Source organism: Salvelinus sp. IW2-2015, linkage group LG23, assembly GCF_002910315.2.
Source record: "Salvelinus sp. IW2-2015 linkage group LG23, ASM291031v2, whole genome shotgun sequence".
NCBI classification, from domain to species: domain Eukaryota; kingdom Metazoa; phylum Chordata; class Actinopteri; order Salmoniformes; family Salmonidae; genus Salvelinus; species Salvelinus sp. IW2-2015.
Window position 1 is genome coordinate 28,972,598 of NC_036863.1, and position 20,573 is coordinate 28,993,170.

The 20,573-nt window shown below is 45.3% G+C and overlaps 1 protein-coding gene across 1 annotated transcript in view; it reads right to left on the bottom strand.

Moving 5' to 3' along the window:
* The window catches only part of LOC139022902 (cell adhesion molecule DSCAML1-like), a 53,696-nt gene that overhangs the window by 5,444 nt on the left and 27,679 nt on the right, over positions 1-20,573 (bottom strand). Inside the window, exons 5-6 of the mRNA XM_070434520.1 lie at positions 478-624; positions 16-294 (exon numbers count right to left, since the gene is read on the bottom strand). Of these exons, the coding sequence (XP_070290621.1) occupies positions 16-294; positions 478-624 (426 nt within the window). The remainder of the gene's footprint in view (positions 1-15; positions 295-477; positions 625-20,573) is intronic.

Below are 20,573 nucleotides of genomic sequence, written 5' to 3' on the forward strand. Positions count from 1 at the left end.
TCCTCATCTCCTTACCTATGACATAAAGTGCTCCGGACACCTCCTTGGAGCCGAAGCTGTTGGTGACCTCACAGGCGTAGCTACCGCTGTCCTCCTGCCTGAGGTCACTGATGGTCAGACCTGTGAGGCGCCGCGTCCAGTGGGCATCGGAAGGCAGTGGGCGGCCGTCCTTCAGCCAGCGCACTGTGGGGCTGGGGTACCCTGCTGCAATGCAGGGAAGCTCCACACTCAGACCCGCCCGCACCTCCCCCGCCTGGAAACTGTCCAGGATAGAGGGAGACGACTCTGTGGGGTCTGGAGGAGAGGGGGGAGACAGCTTACACTTTGGACTGGGGAAGGGTGTGGGATGTTTATTAATAACTCACATACTATTCATTCATATTCACAGACATACTGTATATTACACACACAGAACACTGTATACTGGTACTCAGAGAAATACAGACACTGACATACTTTACACACAGTCCTACTCACCCATGACAGACAGCCTGGCTCCATTGCTCTGGCGTGTCTCTCCGCTGTATTTGTGCTTGGTGATGCAGCGGTAGGTAGAGAGGGCATCCTCCTTCTGGACATCTGAGATGTACAGAGCACCAAAGGATGTCAGGAAAAACCTGTTAGCTGTTAGAGAGAGAGAGAGAAAGACAGAGATAGAACTATTTAACAAAGCCTCAAAATAACTAAACATCCTCAACATACAACTCAGTCAGCGCAGAGTGACTGCTATACAGATCCTTGGCAACCATCAACAAACCAACAAAAATCAAGTGGTACATTCACCGACATTCATACAAAATAAAACTGTRCAAAATAAGACCATAAATAAGACCATTGATTTTTTTTTTTTGATGCTGAGAAGACAAACATGTTGGTTTGGCAAGCATCCTGTCAGCACCAAGAGGAAACACGCTGAACTCCCTATCAAACATGCAATACAATCACATTGTGAAACACTTTGGTGAGTCAAAAATGGTCAAACACTCATCACATACAGTACAGTCTTTATCACCATCTCTACTCCAGTAATGTTATCATTGTTGTGGTGGTTATAGAACACAACAAGATGAGCCCAGGTCTGGTAAGTGGGTCAGTGTGTGATGTACCCTGCCAGACTGTGCCCTATTTTCAGCCTGTGCCAATCTTACAGGCCCTGCCCACTTATTGAAGTGGTAGAAGGGGAGAGAGGGAGAGAGGGAGAGAGGAGAGAGGGGTAGAAGGAGAGAGAGTGAGAGAGTGAGAGAGGAGAGAGGGAGAGATGAGGGCCGCCGTCCTGAAGAGAAAAGAGAGAGGGAGAGAGGAGAGAAAGGATAAAGGGAGAGAGGAGAGAGAGGAGACAGAAAAGGAGAGAGGGGAGAGAGGAAAAAGTGGGGAGAGAGAGGGAGAGTGGAGAGAGCAGGGGGAGAGAGAAGAGAGGGAGAGAGTGAGAGAGGGAGAGAGGAAGAGAGGAGAGAGGGAGAGAGGGAGATGAGAGCGAGAGAGAGGGAGAGAGAGAGAGGAGAGAGGGAGGGATGAGTGAGGAGAGAGAGGGAAAGAGGGAGAGAGGAGAGAGGAGCGAGGAACGAGGTAGAGAGGGTGAGAATGAGAGCGAGGAGAGTGGAGAGGAGTGAGGAGAGTGGAGAGAGGAGAGAGAGGAGAGAAAGGGAGAGAGAGGGAGAGAGTGGGAGAGAGAGAGGAGTGAGAGGGAGAGGAGAGAGGGAAGAAAGGGAGAGAGGAGAGAGAGATAGGAGCGACAGAGAGAGGGAGAGAGAGAAGGGAGAGAGGGAGAGAGGAGGAGTGAGAGAGAGGGAGAGAGAGAGAGGGAGATAGGAGAGAGGGAGAGGGAGAGCGAGAGAGAGAGAGAGAGAGGAGAGAGGAGAGAGAGAGAGAGGAGGAGAGGAGAGAGAGGGAGAGAGAGAGAGGAGAGAGGGAGCGAGGTAGAGAGGGTGAGAATGAGAGCGAGGGAGAGTGGAGAAGAGGGAGTGAGGGAGAGTGGAGAGAGGAGAGAGGGGAGAAAGGGAGAGGTGGGAGAGAGAGAGAGAGGAGTGAGAGGAGGGAGAGAGGGAGAGAAAGGGAGAGAGGAGAGAGGAGAGAGGGGAAAGAGGGAGAGCTGGAGAAAGAGAGATAGGGAGAGAAGGCGGAGAGGGGAGAGGGGAGAGAGGAGAGAGGGAGAGAGGGAGACTGTGCAGGCTGACAGACTGTGTGTGTGTTGAGGGTAGGGGTACAGTCGCATTGCAGGCTGTAATTTCACAGTCAGCCCTTGTTTGCACCCCTGAATTAAGCCTTACAGGATAATGTGCACTTTAAGATTTCAACCCCCATAACACCAACCGCCACGCTGTCACAACACACTGACATGTAGACAGAGAGGGAGAGAGAGAGAGGGGGAGGGAGAGAGAGAGGGGGATAGAACTAGGGAAAGAGAGATCTGTCACAAACAGATGCCGTGTAGACACCTCCAGAACAGGAGCCATTTTAATCACATGATCTCCTCCACTATCCACCCATCTTAATTGTTTCTCTTGTTTATTCAATTTCTCTCTTTAATCATCTCTCTCGATCTATCCTTCTTAGCCCTCACAATCATTTTCCCCCTTACACACTCTCTCTTTCCTTCCTCTCTCTCTTCCTCTCTCCCCCTCACTCTCTCTCTCTCTCTCTCCGTCCCTCGTCTCCCTTTCTGTCTGTTGTTAAGCAGAGTGGCAGACAGAGTAAAATATTAATTACTAAATCACTGTACTCCCCAAAATTCTATTCATGCTGACTTGACTGTATAAAGTGAGATGCCAATGTGATGTGATGCACTAGATAAAGAGCTAGTTCACCACATTCCCTCTGCTACCCTGCTGCTCTGCTACCCTGTTACGCTTCTACCCTGTTACCCTTCTACCCTGCTACCCATCTACCCTGTTACCCTGCTACCCTGTTATGCTGCTACCCTGCCACCCAACTACCCTGCTACCCTGTTACTCTGCTACCCTGCTACCATGTTACCCTTCTACCCTGTTACTCTTCTACCCTGCTGCTCTTCTACCCTGTTACTCTTCTACCCTGCTGCTCTGCTACCCTGTTACTCTTCTACCCTGTTGCTCTTCTACCCTGTTACTCTTCTACCCTGCTACCCATCTACCCTGTTACCCTGCTACCCTGTTACACTGTTACCCTGCTGCTCTGCTACCCTGTTACTCTGCTACCCTGTTACGCTGCTACCCTGCTACCCTGTTACGCTGCTACCCTGCTTACATGTTACTCTGCTACCCTGCTACTCACCGGCCTGTTGCTCTCTGTTGGGCTTGTCAGTCAAGGACACACTAGGTTAGCAGAGACCAAGCAGGGTGTGAAAGATTAAAGGCAAGAAGGGTGGAGCAGAAGAAGGAAGAGCAGGAGGAGAAAAGTGAGTGTGCGTGTTCATACAGTATGTGTGTGAGACGGAATAACAAAAAAGCGTGGGCACCTCTCTATGTCTCTATGTGTATGTGCGTGTCTGTGTGTGTGTATGTCAATGAATACTGTAATTATGTGGGTTAGACTGCTGAGCTTGGGGCTTGTTGTCAAACACAGGACAGGAAGGCCTACTGGTGGGCTTCCCTGTCAAAATCACACTGCTTTCAAGTCAGCCTGGAACACACTACAAAACCTATAGACATTCTGTTGGGTAGCAGGCAGAATCTGGGAGGGTTGTATGAGGGGAGAGAGGAGAGGGAGAACAACTAAAATAAGGATGGAGAGAGAGGGGGAAAGATATGGGGGAAGCAACTGAGAGAGAGATATCCAACCAAAAACATAGAGACCCAGAAAACCTGAGACTACACCTTCACTACGGTGAATCACTAAAACAATACAGAAATACACTACAGAAAAAGAAGGAACAGCACGTCAGAAATCAGCTCAATGTAATTGAAGAATCCATTGAATCTAACCACTTCTGGGAAAATAGGAAAACTCTAAACAAACAACAACACAAAGAGTTATCTATCCAAAACGGAGATGTATGGATAAACCACTTCTCCAATCTTTTTGGCTCTATAACAAAGAACAAACAGCAAAAGCATATAAATGATCAAATACAAATCTTAGAATCTGATCACCCCAATCCACAAAAGTGGAGACAAATTTGACCCCAATAACTACTGTGTGTCACGCCTGCTCCCGCTCTTCCCCCCTGGCACTCGGTGCCAGGCTGCCCTTCATTACGCACTCCTGCCACCATCATTACTCTCACCTGCCTACCCTCGTCACGCGCGTCAGCGATATTGGACTCACCTGGACTCAATCACCTATTTATTACCTCCCCTATATTTGCCAGTTCCCCAGCTCTGTTCCCCGCTGCTGCATTGCTTGTCATCTGTCTTTGTGTTTCCCAGTGCTGACGCTGTTCCTATCCTGTTGCATGTCCGTTCCAAATGAACTGTAAACTACCTGCTTCTCTTCTGCAGCGTCGTTCCTTACACCGTGGGATATGCCTCAACAGCAACCTTGGGAAAATCTTCTGCATTATCATTAACAGCAGATTTGTACATGTCCTTAGTGAAAACAATGTACTGAGCAAATGTCAAATTGGCTTTTACCAAATTACCGTACGACAGACCACGTATTCACCCTTATTCACCCATAATTGACAAACAAACAAACCAAAACAAAGTCTTCTCATGCTTTGTTGATTTCAAAAAAGCTTTTGACTCAATTTGGCATGAGAGTCTGCTATACAAATTGATGGAAAGTGGTGTTAGGGGAAAAACATACAACATTATAAAATCCATGTACACAAACAAAGTGTGCAGTTAAAATTGGCAAACAACACACACATTTCTTTCCACAGGACCGTGGGTTGAGACAGGGATCCAGCTTATATTTTAACATATATATCAATGAATTGGCGAGGGCACTAGAACAGTCTGCACCACCCGGCATCACCCTACTAGAATCTGAAGTCAAATGTCTACTGTTTGCTGATGATCTGGTGCTTCTGTCCCCAACCAAGGAGGGCCTACAGCAGCACCTAGATCTTCTGCACAGATTCTTTCAGACCTGGGCCCTGACAGTAAATCTCAATAAGACAAAAATAATGGTGTTCCAAAAAGGTCCAGTTGCCAAGACCACAAATACATATTCCATCTAGACACCGTTGCCCTAGMGCACACAAAAAACTATACCTACCTCGACCTAAACATCAGCGCCACAGGTAACTACCACAAAGCTGTGAATGAGCTGAGAGACAAGGCAAGAAGGGCCTTCTATGCCATCAAAAGGAACATAAAATTTGACATACCACAGACATACATTAGCATCTGGCAAAAACTACTTGAATCAGTTATAGAGCCCATTGCCCTTTATGGTTGTGAGGTCAGGGGTCCGCTCACCAACCAAGAATTCACTAAATGGGACAAACACCAAATTGAGGCTCTGCATGCAGAATTCTGCAAAACTATCCTCCGTGTACAACGTAAAACACCAAATAATGCATACAGAGCAGAATTAAGCTGATACCCGCTAATTATCAAAATCCAGAAAAGAGCTGTTCAATTCTACAACCACCTAAAAGGAAGCGATTCCCAAACCTTCCATAACAAAGCCATCGCCTACAGAGAGATGAACCTGGAGAAGATTCCTCTAAGCAAGCTGTTCCTGGGGCTCTGTTCAAAAACACAAACAGACCCCACAGAGACCAAGGACAGCAACACAATTAGACCCAACCAAGATATGAGAAAACAAAAAGATAATTACTTGACACATTGGAAATAATTAACAAAAAACTGAGCAAACTAGAATGCTATTTGGCCCTGAGAGTACACAGTGGCAGAATACCTGACTGCTGTGACTGACCCAAATTTAAGGAACGCTTTGAATATGTACAGACTCAGTGAGCATAGCCTTGCTATTGAGAAAGGCCGCTGTAGGCAGACCTGGCTCTCAAGAGAAGACAGGCTATGTGCCCACTGCCCATAAAATTAGGTGGAAACTGAGCTGCACATCCTAACCTCCTGCCAAATGTATGACCATATTAGAGACACATATTTCCCTCAGATTACACAGATCCACAAAGAATTTGAAAACAAATCCAATTTTGATAAACTCCCATATCTATTGGGTGAAATACCACAGTGTGCCATCACAGCAACAAGATGTGTGACCTGTTGCCTAAAGAAAAGGGCAACCAGTGAAGAACAAACATGGGTTGTAAATACAACCCATATTTATTTTTATTTATTTTCCCTTTTGTTCTGTCTGTAATGTCTTTATTATTTTGGAACTTTTGTGAGTGTAATGTTTACTGTTAATTTTGATTGTTTATTTCACTTTTGTTTATTATCTAGTTCACTTGCTTTGGCAATGTTAACATATGTTTCTGCATGCCAATAAAGCCCTTACATTGAATTGAATGAATTGAGAGAGAGAGAGAGAGAGAGAGAGAGAGAGAGAGAGAGAGAGATACACACAGAGAACCAGAGAGAAAGAGAGAGAGAGAGACAGAGAGAGAGATATACGCACAGAGAACCAGAGAGAGAGAGAGAAAGAGAGAAGAGAGACACAGAGAGAGATATACGCACAGAGAACCAGAGAGAGAGAGGTAGAGAGAGGAGGAGAGAGACAGAGAGACAGAGAGATAGAGAGGTTGAGATAGAGAGAGAACAGAGAGATAGAGATATACACACACAGAACCAAGAGAGAGAGAGAGAGGTTGAGAGAGAGAGAGAGACAGAGAGATAGAGAGAGAGGTTGAAGAGAGAGAGAGGTTGAGAGAGAGAGAGAGAGAGAGAGAGAGAGAGAGAGAGAGAGAGAGAGAGAGAGAGAGAGAAGAGAGAAAGGTTGAAGAGAGAGAGAGAACAGAGATAGAGATATACACACAGAGAAACAGAAGAGAGAGAGAGAGAGACAGTGTGTGGTTGTAACGTCAGCAGTAGGGTAGGGCGTGGGTCTGGAGCCAGTGTATGTGACTGTGTGAAAGTGTGTTTGAGTCAGTAGCAGCCTCGTTTCCTCACATGCAAATGAAGGCAGCGCACACAGCTAACGAGGCCCATATTTCCACCTCCTCACTGGGGCCATTATTTATTGATGTTCTGCGTCTTTCCCCCCTCCCTCCCGCTCTCGCGCTTTCTTCCCTCTCTCCCTGTTGCTAGGGGCTGCTTGCCATCCTGCGGGTGCTTCTGTGACGATGTTTGGGGTGCAGTCGCTTGCTAACTCGCCCGCCCCTCCCCTACTTCAGTGTAGGCATACAGACAGAGAGGCACCAAAACACACACGAGTGCACGCACACACACACACTAGTGGGTCAAAGTTCAGGCATCTTTGTATTTGTAAATAATTAGAGCGAGTGTGGTACTCAAAATCTCAAAAAGGAAGGGATGATTTAAAGTTCCATAGATGTGGAAGTGTCTTAGAGAGGATATTCATAGTTTGACATTAGATATCTGTCTTCCCCTGCCTCCCCTATTCAACAGAGAAAGAGTTGGAGGGAAGGGAAGAGGGTGGGAGAAGGTGGTAAGAGAGAGGGGGATAAACAATGGATGAAAGAGGAGGGACTGTCACCGAGAGAAGAAAGAAAGAAGAAACTGAGTGGATTCAGGAGACATTCTGTCTGTAGTGCTGGAACATGCTCGCATACAGAAATACGCTCACACCTACACATACTCAAACACACACACACATGCACACACACAAACACAGGCATGAGCCTCGGCAGGTTTAAAATAGAATAGGAAAACACTGGCCCTAGCTATAAAAAATAAAAAAATAAAAAAACTGCACTGCAATTATATCAGCACCATCTGCAGGGAATCAGCACAATGAAAACAGAGAACAGAGTGATTACTATAGTAAAGAGTGACTCAACTGACTGAATCAGCACCACGGACAGTGAATCATTCCAATAAAGAGTGAATCACAGACAGAGAATCACTCCAATAGAAAGTGAATCAACCTACTGAATCAGCACCATGGACAGAGAATTACTCCAATAGAAAGTGAATCAACCTATTGAATCAGCACCATGGACAGAGAATTACTCCAATAGAAAGTGAATCAACCTACTGAATCAGCACCATGGACAGAGAATCAGCACAATAGAGAGTGAATCAATAAAGAGTGAATCATAGATAAAGGTGACTGGGAAGAGACTAGGGGAAGAGAGCTGAGCCAAGGCTGGAGTAGATAACAGCTCAGCCACATTGTAGTGTGCTCCAATCGTATTGTTAACACATCCACAAAGCTATACTAACCCATGAATGGAATAGAATAGGTGCTGTGTCTGAATTCAAAACTAGACCCCACAACACTCCCTCCCCCCTTTCTCCTGGTGCATTAAAAGGCTGAAGTAGTAGCAGGTGTCAGCCAATTAAATATATACACCTCCCACCCCCCACCCCCCTCCACTAATGCACAATTTATCAATGGTGCCCTCTTCACTCCTCTCAATTCACATTCAAAGCAGCTTTATTGGCACCACTGATGTGTTATAACTAATCCTGCTGTGTTAGCCCCGCCCCTTTCCATCTAGCACACAAAAGGCTCTTTGTTAGCATGACCACACAGTTCAGTCATGTCAGAATTAACGCAGAAACCTTCACTATCAGTCATATCTACAGAATGAGTGAGGAATATCTGAATCTCTCTCCCTCTTTCTCCCTCTCCCGATCTATGGTGGGCAGTAAGGGCTGGGGGTTGGAAAGAGAGAGAAAGACATGAGCTTTGTCATATTTTCATTAAAAAGCTACGCTTCACCGTCTCGTTCTAACTACAGCCCTCTCCCCTAACTAATCCTGACCGCTTACCTCATCCCTCAATCATCCTTCCTGCTCTTCCTCCTTCTCTCCTCTCCTCTCCTCTCCTCTGTTCTGTTTGTTGATGAAACTATGACCTCCAGACAACCCCCCAGACTCTATTCTTTAACTCTACTAACATTTACAATGAGCAATGAGGAGGATGAGGATGGGGGGATAGAGGGGGTAACAGTCTATATGTGGAGGAGGAGACGTAGAGAGGGGGAGGAGGGGAGACGGAGGGAGATAGATAGATGGGGACAAGACAGAGGGAGGGGGAGGAGGAGAGACGGAGGGAGATAGATAGACGGGGACAAGACAGAGGGAGAGGGTACAGTCCAGATGTTTCCACTACATTGGGAACACGTCTCTTCTGCTCCACTGGCTGCTCTGTCCCAATTTACCCAGTGTGACTTTAAACAGTTAACACAGGGGGGAGGGGTCAGCGACCCCACACAGAGACTGATAGGCCATTGTACAGGAAAACATTATAACTTGCCTAGTTAAATAAAGGTTAAATAAATAAAAAAGGACACAACATCCCCATAAACCACTATATCTATACTGTAGAAACTATAGGCCAAGGACATCCTTACAGATGTAGGATCTTAATTTGAGTCAGTTTTCTAAAGCAGGAAAATAATCCTGCAGCAACAAGAAATGTGAATTATTATGTTGATTATAATAAATTAAGGGTTGATAAATATTTATTGAGGGAAAATTAAGTCTGAAAAAAGTGGAAATTACAAACTTCCGAAGCCTTTTTAAACYTCAAATATACTTCAAGTTTAAAATGTTCTCATGCAGCAGGGTGATCAAATTAAGATCCTACATAAATACTGTATAAATACCTAATCAGGGGCATAGGAAAATTACTGTACAGAAAAATAATCGAGGGTCACAGTGTCCTTGCAGACAACTATAGATACAGACAAAATGGCTATAGGACACCCCTTCAAAGACTACAGGGACCTTATAAACACCTAGTAACAGACAAAGAGGATAGATATATAAAGCAGAGCTATAAATATCAGAGGGAGAGATGTAGAAACAGGGCTACATAATTCATGATGTGTGTTTCAAGTGCCTGGTAACATCTGGGAGGGCAGTGCTAATATGAGTCCCTGGAGAGAGCACACACAAAAAGCCAAATGCCCACGCACACACACACACTAACACACACACACACACACACACCAACACAACACACACACACACACACACACACACACACACACACACACACACCACACACACACACACACACACACACACACACACACACACACGCACGCGCACATGAGCAACAAACAGTTTGACAACACTTTACATTTTAACTAATTTAGCAGACGCTCCTTATCCAGAGCCACATATAGGAGCAATTAGGGTTAAGTCGCCTTGCTCAAGGGCACATCGACAGAGGTTTTTTACCTAGTCAGCTCGGGGATCAAACCATCCTTCGCTACTAGCCAACGCTCTTCCCGCTAGGCTACCTGCCCGCTCCCACAACACACACACACACCACACACCACACACACAACACCACACACACCACACACACACACACACACACACACACACACACACACACACACACACACACACACACGCATTAAATGGAAACTGTACATACATTTGCAATAGCTGTAGGATGGAACAAATCTCAGTAAGTAAAAACATCCCACAGTCACTGGCCATTGCCCCCTCCTCCTTGTTTTGATTTAGAGAGAGGGAGCGAGACGGCCACATGGTGTGTGTGTGTGTTGTGCTGTGCCCTGGCCTAGTCAATGGCCTGGGGCAGTGGGCTGCATTAGCTGCACTGAGTGAGCTGACTGGTCCATCCCTATTAGAGCTCTGGTGGCAGAGGAGTGTCACAACCCAGCCAAGAGGGACAGATCTCACTCAATCTCTCTTTCTACCTCTCTGTCTCTCTCTCTCTCTTTCTCTCTCTATTTCTCACACAAACAAAGTAAGTCGATAGAGACTGCATGGATAGAGACTGCGAGGCACTCATCGGCCAGAGACAGACCTCAAATGCACCACAGAGCACACACCGACAGAGCACACACACATAAAAAGGCCATAAACAGGAAAAAACAACATACAATAAGACATTCAGTGAATGAGCTACAGACTAGGTGTAAACAACAGGACACACACAGACTGTTTTATAAAGAATTTTATGGAAAGCGGCCATTTTACGGGCTCCTGACCAATTGTGCTTCATTGTATATTTTTTTGAGCCGAACGTAACTTTTTTTGACATCATGTTTCTGCCATCGTTTCCTATGATCGAAAAGAGCTCCTGGACATCAGAACAGCKATCACTAACCTAAATTTGGATGAGGTCTTCTACTTCGAAGAGTCGGCGGTGAAAGACATATTGATTATCCCAGACAAGGTCCAAATCCCCGACACTGGAAGAAGGAGGAGACAGTGCTATAGAGGCCGGTGCCCTGATGAGATTACAGCTGCCAGTGAATAAACCGGCTCTATTGGCGAATGTGCAATCACTGGAGAACAAACTGGACGAGCTCCTTTCAAGATTATCTTATCAAAGGGACTGTAATATACTGTAATATACTGTAAAATACTGTAATATACTGTGCTTCTTGGAGTCATGGCTGAACAAGGACATGGATAACAGTTTATACAGTGCATTCAGAAAGTAGTCAGACCCCTTCCCTTTTCCACATTGTGTTATGTTACAGCCTTATTCTGAAATTGATTAAATAAAAAAATCCTCATCAATCTACACACAATAGCCCATAATGACAAAGCAAAAACGTTTTTTTAGAAAGTCTTGCAAATTTATTACAAATAAAAAACAGAAATACCTTATTTACATAAGTATTCAGACCCTTTGCTATGAAACTCGAAATTGAGCTCAGGTGCATCCTGTTTCCATTGATCATCCTTGACATGTTTCTACAACTTGATTGGAGTCCACTGGTGGCAAATTCAATTGATTGGACATGATTTGGAAAGTCACACACCTGTCTATATAAGGTCCCACAGTTGACCGTGCATGTAAGAGCAAAAACCAAGCCATGATGTCGAAGGAATTATCCGTAGAGCTCAGAGATAGGATTGTCTCGAGGCACAGATCTGGGGAAGGGTACCAAAATATGTCTGCAGCATTGAAGGTCCCAAAGAACAATGTAGCCTCCATCCTTCTTAAACGGAAGAAGTTTGGAACCACCAAGACTCTTCCTAGAGCTGGCCGCCCGGCTAAACTGAATAATTGGGGGAGAAGGGCCTTGGTAAGGGAGGTGGAGATGGGAGAACCTTTCAGAAAAACAACCATCTCTGCAGCACTCCACTAAGTGGCCAGACGGAAGCTACTCCTCAGTAAAAGGCACATGACAGCCTGCTTGGAGTTTTCCAAAAGGCTCCTAAACAACTCTCGAACCATGAGAAGAAGATTCTCTGGTCTGATGAAACCAAGATTGAACTCTTTGGCCTGAATGCCAAGTGTCACGTCTGGCACCATCCCCACTGTGAAGCATGGTGGCAGCATCATGCTGTAGGGATGTTTTTCAGCTTCAGGGACTGGAAGACTAGTCAGGATCGGGGGAAAGATGAGCAGAACAAAGTACAGAGATATCCTTGATGAAAATCTGCTCCAGAGCGCTTAGGATCTCAGACTGGGGCGAAGGTTCACCTTACAACAGGACAACGACCCTAAGCACACAGCCAAGACAACGCAGGCTTCTCGACAAGTCTCTGAATGTCCTTGTGTGGCCCAGCCAGAGCCCGGACTGGGAGAAACTCCCCAAATACAGGTGTGCCATGCCAAGCTTGTAGCATTATACCCAAGAATACTTGAGGCTATAACCGCTGCCAAAGGTGCTTCAACAAAGTACTGAGTAAAGGGTCTGAATACTTATGTACATGTGATGTTTCCATTCAATTTTTTTTTATAGATTTGCAACATTGCTAACAACCTGTTTTTYCATTATGGGGTATTATGTGTAGATTGATGAGGGAAAAAACGATTTACTCCATTTTAGAATAAGTCTGTAAATTCAAGGGGTCTGAATACTTTCTCACATGCACTGTACACCTAGTGTACAAAATATTATGAACACCTTCCTAATATTGAGGTGCACCCCCTTTTGCCCTCAGAACAGCCTCAATTCGTCRGGGCAAGGACTCTACAAGGTGCCAAAAGCGTTCCACAGGGATGCTGGCCCATGTTGACTCCCATGCTTCCCAAAGTTGTGGGCTGGATGTCCTTTGAGTGGTGGACCATTCTTGATACACATGGGAAACTGTTGAGCGTGAAAAACCCAGAAGCGCTGCAGTTCACGACACACTCAAACAGGTGCGCCTGGCACCTACTACCATACCCCGTTCAAAGCATACATACATACACAATCCATGTCTCAATTGTTTCAAGGCTTAAAATCCTCCCCTTCATCTACACTGATTGAAGTGGATTTAATAGTTGACATTAATAAGCAATCATAGCTTTCACCTGGATTCACCTGGTCAGTCTGTCATGGAAAGGTGTTCCTAATGTTCTGTACACTCAGTGTACATCCAGCTGTTTTTTCTATGCAACAGCAGGACAGAACAGCAGAGTACGATAACATAAGATGTGTGTATCTTTATTAATAACAGCTGGAGTACAATCTCTAATATTAAGGAAGTCTCGAGGTTCTGCTCGCCTGAGTTAGAATACCTCATGATAAGCTGCAGACCATACTATTCACCAAGCGTTTCCATCTGTATTTTTTGTAGCTGTCTATTTACCACCACAAACCAATGCTGGCACAAAGACAGCACTCAATGAGCTGTATACGGCCATAAGCAAACARRAAGATGCTCATCCAGGGGCGGCGCTCCTAGTGGCAGGTGATTTTAATGCAGGGAAACTGAAATCTGTTTTACCTCATTTTTACCAGCATGTCACAATCAGAGGAAAATAACTCTAGATCACCTTTACTCCACACACAGAGACACAGAGACACAGAGACACAGAGACACAGAGACACAGAGACACAGAGACACAGAGACACAGAGACACAGCTCTCACTCGCCCTTCATTTGGCAAATCTGACCATAACTCTGCTTACAAGCAAAAACTCAAACAGGACTACCAAAAAGGACTACCAATTCCAAGATGGCGCAGCAGTAAGACATGTTTGTTTTTGTCCCATGTAAATATTCAGTCTTTTTCATTTTTTTCCTATACATTTCAATATATTTCAATCTCTTTTTTCAATTTTTTGAATTAAATATACCTTCTTGCAACCCGTCTCACCCAATGTGGTACGGATCTGCTATTTTTTAGACCTTATAACTGGAACTTCCATCAGCAGCTAGCCAGCTAATCAGCTACTAGATATTTAGTCATTGTTAGCCACTGCTAGCGGTCTTTACCTTTAGCTCTGACACCAGCCGCTTTAGCCCGGATAGCCCGGATAATACCTGCCAGTCTGCACAGCGCGATATCAGCCCTGAGCATATCGGACTGCTGGGTGACCAGAGTTCGTACTGTTAGGTGACCTAAATTGGAATATGCTTAACACCCCGGCCGTCCTACAATCTAAGCTAGATGCCCTCAATCTCACACAAATGATCAAGGAACCTACCAGGTACAAACACAAATCCGTAAACATGGCACCCTCATAGATATTATCCTGACCGACTTGCCCTCTAAATACACCTCTGATGTTTTGAACCAGGATCTCAGCGATCACTGCCTCATTGCCTGCGTCCGTTATGGGTCCGCGGTCAAACGACCACCCCTCATCACTGTCAAGCGCTCCCTAAAACACTTTTGCGAGCAGTACTTTCTAATCGACCTGGCCCGGGTATCCTGGAAGGATATTGACTTCATCCCGTCAGTAGAGGATGCCTGGTTGTTCTTTAAAAGTGCTTTCCTCACCATCTTAAATAAGCATGCCCCTTTCAAAAAATGTAGAACTAAGAACAGATATAGCCCTTGGCTCACTCCAGACTTGACTGCCCTTGACCAGCACAAAAACACCCTGTGGCTTACTGCACTAGCATCGAATAGTCCCCGTGATATGCAACTTTCAGGGAATACACACAGTCAATTAGGAAAGCAAAGGCTAGCTTTTTCAAACAGAAGTTTGCATCCTGCAGAACTAATTCCAAAACGTTTTGGGACAATGTAAAGTCCATGGAGAATAAGAGTACCTCCTCCCAGCTGCCCACTGCATTGAGACTAGGAAACACTGTCACCACTGATAAATCCACGATAATCGAGAATTTCAAGAAGCATTTCTCTACAGCTGGCCATGCTTTCCACCTGGCTACCCCTACCCCGGACAACAGCACTGCCCTCCCCTCTGCTACTCGCCCAAGCCTTCCCCATTTCTCTTTCTCCCAAATACAGACAGCTGATGTTCTAAAAGAGCTGCAAAATCTGGATCTCTACAAATCGGGTGGGCTATACAATCTGGACCTTCTCTTCCTAAAATTATCCGCCGCAATTGCAACCCCTATTAYTAGTCTGTTCAACCTCTCTTTCGTATCGCCTGAGATTCCTAAAGATTGGAAAGCGGCCGCAGTCATCCCCCTCTTCAAAGGGGCAGACACTCTAGACCCAAACTGTTACAGACCTATATCCATCCTGCCCTGCCTTTCTAAAGTCTTCGAAAGCCAAGTGAACAAATACATCACCGACCATTTCGAATCCCACCGTACCTTCTCCGCTATGCAATCTGGTTTTCCGAGCTGGTCACGGGTGCACCTCAGCTACGCTCAAGGTYCTAAACAATATCATAACCGCCATCGATAAAAGACAGTACTGTGCAGCCGTCTTCATCGACCTGGCCAAGGCTTTCGACTCTCAATCACCGCATTCTTATTGGCAGACTCAACAGCCTTGGTTTTCCCTAATGACTGCCTCGCCTGGTTCACCAACTACTTCTCAGATAGAGTTCAGTGTGTCAATTGGAGGGTCTGTTGTCCGGACCACTGGCAGTCTCTATGGGGGTGCCACAGGGTTCAATTCTCGGGCCGACTCTTTTCTCTGTATATATCAATGATGTCGCTCTTGCTGCGGGGGATTATTTGATCCACCTCTACGCAGACGACACCATTCGGTATACATCTGGCTCTTCTTTGGACACTGTGTTAACAAACCATCAAGCGAGCTTCAACGCCATACAACACTCCTTCCCTGGCCTTCAACTGCGCTTAAATGCTAGTAAAACGAAATGCATGCTCTTCAATCGATCGCTGCCTGCACCCTCCCGGCCGCCTAGCATCACTACTCTGGACGGTTCTGACTTAGAATATGTGGACAACTATAAATACCTAGGTGTCTGGCTATACTGTAAACTCTCCTCACAGACTCATATTAAGCATTTCCAATCCAAAGATAAATCTAGAATCGGCTTCCTATTTCGCAACAAAGCCTCCTTCACTCATGCTGCCAAACATACCCTCGTAAAACTGACTATCCTACCTATCCTTGACTTCGGCAATGTCATTTACAAAATAGCCTCCAACACTCTACTCAGCAAATTGAATGCAGTCTATCACAGTGCCATCCGTTTTGTCACCAAAGCCACATATACTACCCACCACTGCGATCTATATGCTCTCGTTGGCTGGTCCTCGCTACATATTCGTCGCCAAACCCACTGGCTCCAGATCATCTATAAGTCTTTGCTAGGTAAAGCTCTGCCTTATCTCACCTCACTGGTCACCATAGCAACACCCACCCGTAGCACGAGCTCCAGCAGGTATATTTCACTGGTCATCCCCAAAGCCAACACCTCCTTTGACTGCCTTTCCTTCCAGTTCTCTGCTGCCAATGACTGGAATGAATTGCAAAATCACTGAAGTTGGAGACTTATCTCCCTCACTAACTTTAAGCGTCAGCTGTCAGAGCAGCTTACCGATCGCTGCAGCTGTAAACAGCCCATCTGTAAATAGCCCATCCAACCAACTACCTACCTCATCCCCATATTTGTTTTTGTTTTTCTGCTATTTTCCACACCAATATTTCTACTTGCACATCCTCATCTGCACATATATCACTCCAGTGTAAATTCATAAATTGTAATTACTTTGCCACTATTGGCCTATTTATTGCCTTACCTCCTTACTTCATTTGCACACACTGTATACACATTTTTCTATTGTGTTATTGACTGTACGTTTGTTTATCCAATGTGTAAATCTGTGTTGTTATTTTTGTCGCACTGCTTTGCTTTATCTTGGCCAAGTCACAGTTGTAAATGAGAACTTGTTCTCAACTGGCCTACCTGGTTAAATAAAGGTGAAATAAAAAAAAGAAAGGAAATCCCGCTACGCCCTCCGACGAATCATCAAMCAGGCAAAGCGGCAATACAGGACTAAGATCGAATCCTACTACACTGGCTCTGATACTCGTCGGATGTAGCAGGACTTGCAAACTATCACAGATTACAAAGGAAAACCCAGCCGGGAGCTGCCCAGTGACGCGAGGTAAGCAAGACTGAACCATTCGTTAGAGTACCAGCTTTCCCAGACGGCTGTATGATCACACTCTCCGCGGCCGAGGTGACTGAGACCTTTAAATAGGTTAACATTCATAGACGGATAACCAGGACGCATTCTCAGAGCATGCGCTGACCAGCGGCCAAGTGTCTTCACTGACATTTTCAACCTCTCTCTGACCCAGTCTGTACTACCTACATGTTTCAAGCACACCACAATAGTCCCTGTGTCTAAGAACACCAAGGTAACCTGTCTAAATGACTACCGACCCRTAGCACACACATCTGTTGCCATGAAATGCTTTGAAAGGCTGGTCATGGCTCACATCAACACCATCATCCCAGAAACCCTAGACCCACTCCAATTTGCATACCTCCCCAACAAATCCACAGATGACACAATCTCTATTGCACTCTACACTGCCCTTTCCTACCTGGACAAAAGGAATATCTTCGTGAGAATGCTGTTTATTGACTACAGTTCAGCGTTCAACACCATAGTGCCCTCCAAGCTCATCACTAAGCTAAGGACCCTGGGACTGAACACTTCCCCCCTGGGACCAGGCCTCAGGACTACCTGGCCTGATGACTCCTTGCTGTCCCCAGTCCACCTGTTCGTGCTGCTGCTCCAGTTTCAACTGTTCTGCCTGCGGCTATGGAACCCTGACCTGTTCACCAGATGTGCTACCTTGTCCCGGACCTGCTATTTTTGACTCTCTCTCTCTCTACCACACCTGCTGTCTCTAACTCTGAATGCTCAGCTATGAAAAGCCAACTGACATTTACTCCTGAGGTGCTTACCTGCTGCACCCTCTACAACCACTGTGATCATTATTATTTTTTGACCATGCTGGTCATCTATGAACATTTAAACATCTTGGCCATGTACTGTTAAAATCTCAAACCGGCACAGCCAGAAGAGGACTGGCCACCCCTCAGAGCCTGGTTCCTCTATAGGTTTCTTCCTAGGTTCCTGTCTTTCTATGGAGTTATTCCTAGCCACCGTGCTTCTACATCTGCATTGCTTGCTGTTTTAGGCTGGGTTTCTGTATAGCACTTTGTGACATCGGCTGATGTAAAAAGGGCTTTATAAATACATTTGATTGATTGATGGATATATGCACACTCACTAGACTCTACACACACACATGCATATTGACACCATACACACACTCACACATAGACACACTTCCACACTCTTCACATAAGCTGTTGCTACTCTGTTAATTATATATCCTGACTGCCAAGTTACTTTTACCCCTACCTATATGATACTGTATTACCTCAACTACCTTGTACCCCTTCACAGTGACTCAGTACTGGTACTCTTTGTATATAGCCTCGTTATTGTTTTTATTGTGTTAACATTTTTATTTAGCAAATATATTTCCTACTTTTTAACTCTGCATTGTTGGGAATGGGCTYGTAAGTAAGCGTTTCAAGGTATAGTCTACACCTGTTATATTTGGTGCATATACCAATAACATTTWATTTAATTTGACTGCATGTGAGGTTAGAGAGTGGGAGTGTTCACTGTTCAAGGGTCACCGAGGGGCCTGGCTACCAGCTGCTTTGTAATCATATCTTCTTACCCTGAATTATTGAGAGCTGTCTTGTCTGTGGTTTGGGGTTAAAGAGAACACACACACACACCGCAGACACCTTCAATTATTCACCCGCTTACACACACACACACACACACACACACACACACACACACCACCCACACCCACACACACACACACACCACACACACACACACACACACACACACACACACACACACACACACACACACACACACACACACACACAAACACACACACACACACACACACACACACACACTGCTTTACGAACCCCACGCAAACTAACAAAACCACACACAAACTACAAAATTACACAATGTGCACACAAATCAAATCAAAGTTTATTGGTCGTGTACACAGTTTAGCAGGTGCAGCAAAATGCGTATGTTTTCTAGCGCCTAACAATGCAGTAAACGATCAAACAAGTACACAAATCACTCTCAAATGTATTCCCTCCTCCTGTGTGATCTCTCATGTACTTGTCCTCTGTCCTCCCTTCCCACCCACTCACATCAACACGTAGCTGCCATGTTGACATGGCCTCTATGTAGGTTTGAACAACTAATAGACTGCCTAGACAGGGAAATCAATACTGCTGATTGAGTGGTCTTGTAGAAACATGGCACTCGGCTGACCACCAGTGATCTGGATTCATCCAATGATGTCTTTGGTCATCCCTGGACATCTGGATTCCCTGCCTCAATTCAGATGGGTCTAGATGTCTTTGGTCATCCCTGGACATCTGGTTCCATGTCCATGTCTTGCTTCACTGGATGGGTTCCCTGCTTTGCTTCACTGGGTTCCCTGCCTTGTTTGAACTTGGTTCCTACCCTTGTCTCATTGTATAGTTAGATGTAATCGCTCTGAATGCATTGTACTGTACGGTACATCAACGTTTTGAGTTTGAGTTGATTTTTATTTGTACAGGGACAGTGCACATATATCAACGTTTCAGTAAAATTGACGGTTTTAGCCAGCCGGCTAATTTTCAACCGCAGTCCCTGAGCGGGTTTCTATTGTGTATACTGTATACTGTAGTATATGTACTGTGGGATATATTATGTGGAATATCTGTCTAGCCCCTGACTAAGACAAAGAGAGGATGAGAGGATTAGATAGAAAATGACTTTCTTTAACTATGAAGAAGAGAACAGGATGAGGAGGTCTAAGAAGGAGARGAGGAGAGAGTGGGGAGGAGAATGGGGGAAGACTATCTCCAGAGCGACTAGCTGGTTAGTAAATAAGCGTTTCCTCTAACACGATTTCTTAGCAGAGTCTGCTGTAATCTCCCTGGGCTAATCCCTCTTTAGCTAGCCTAAACAAAAGAAGAGAGGCGAGGGGGAGAAAGGAGAAAACCCTCTTAACTCAAATCCTATTTCTTTACCCAAAGAAGCCTAACCCTTATAAACCCTAACACCCTATAGACCATAGCAGGGCATCATCTATCCTCACTGAGTCTTGATCTATAGACTAATGCCAGACCTCTCTCACTATAGTGACTTGTCAGACCTCTCATCATAGAGACTTGCCAGACCTCTCATCATAGAGACTTGTCAGACCTCTTACTATAGTGACTTGTCAGACCTCTTACTATAGTGACTTGTCAGACCTCTTACTATAGTGACTTGTCAGACCTCTCACTATAGTGACTTGTCAGACCTCTTACTATAGTGACTTGTCAGACCTCTTACTATAGTGACTCGCCAGACCTCTCACTATAGTGACTTGCCAGACCTCTCACTATAGTGACTTGCCAGACCTCTCTCACTATAGTGACTTGCCAG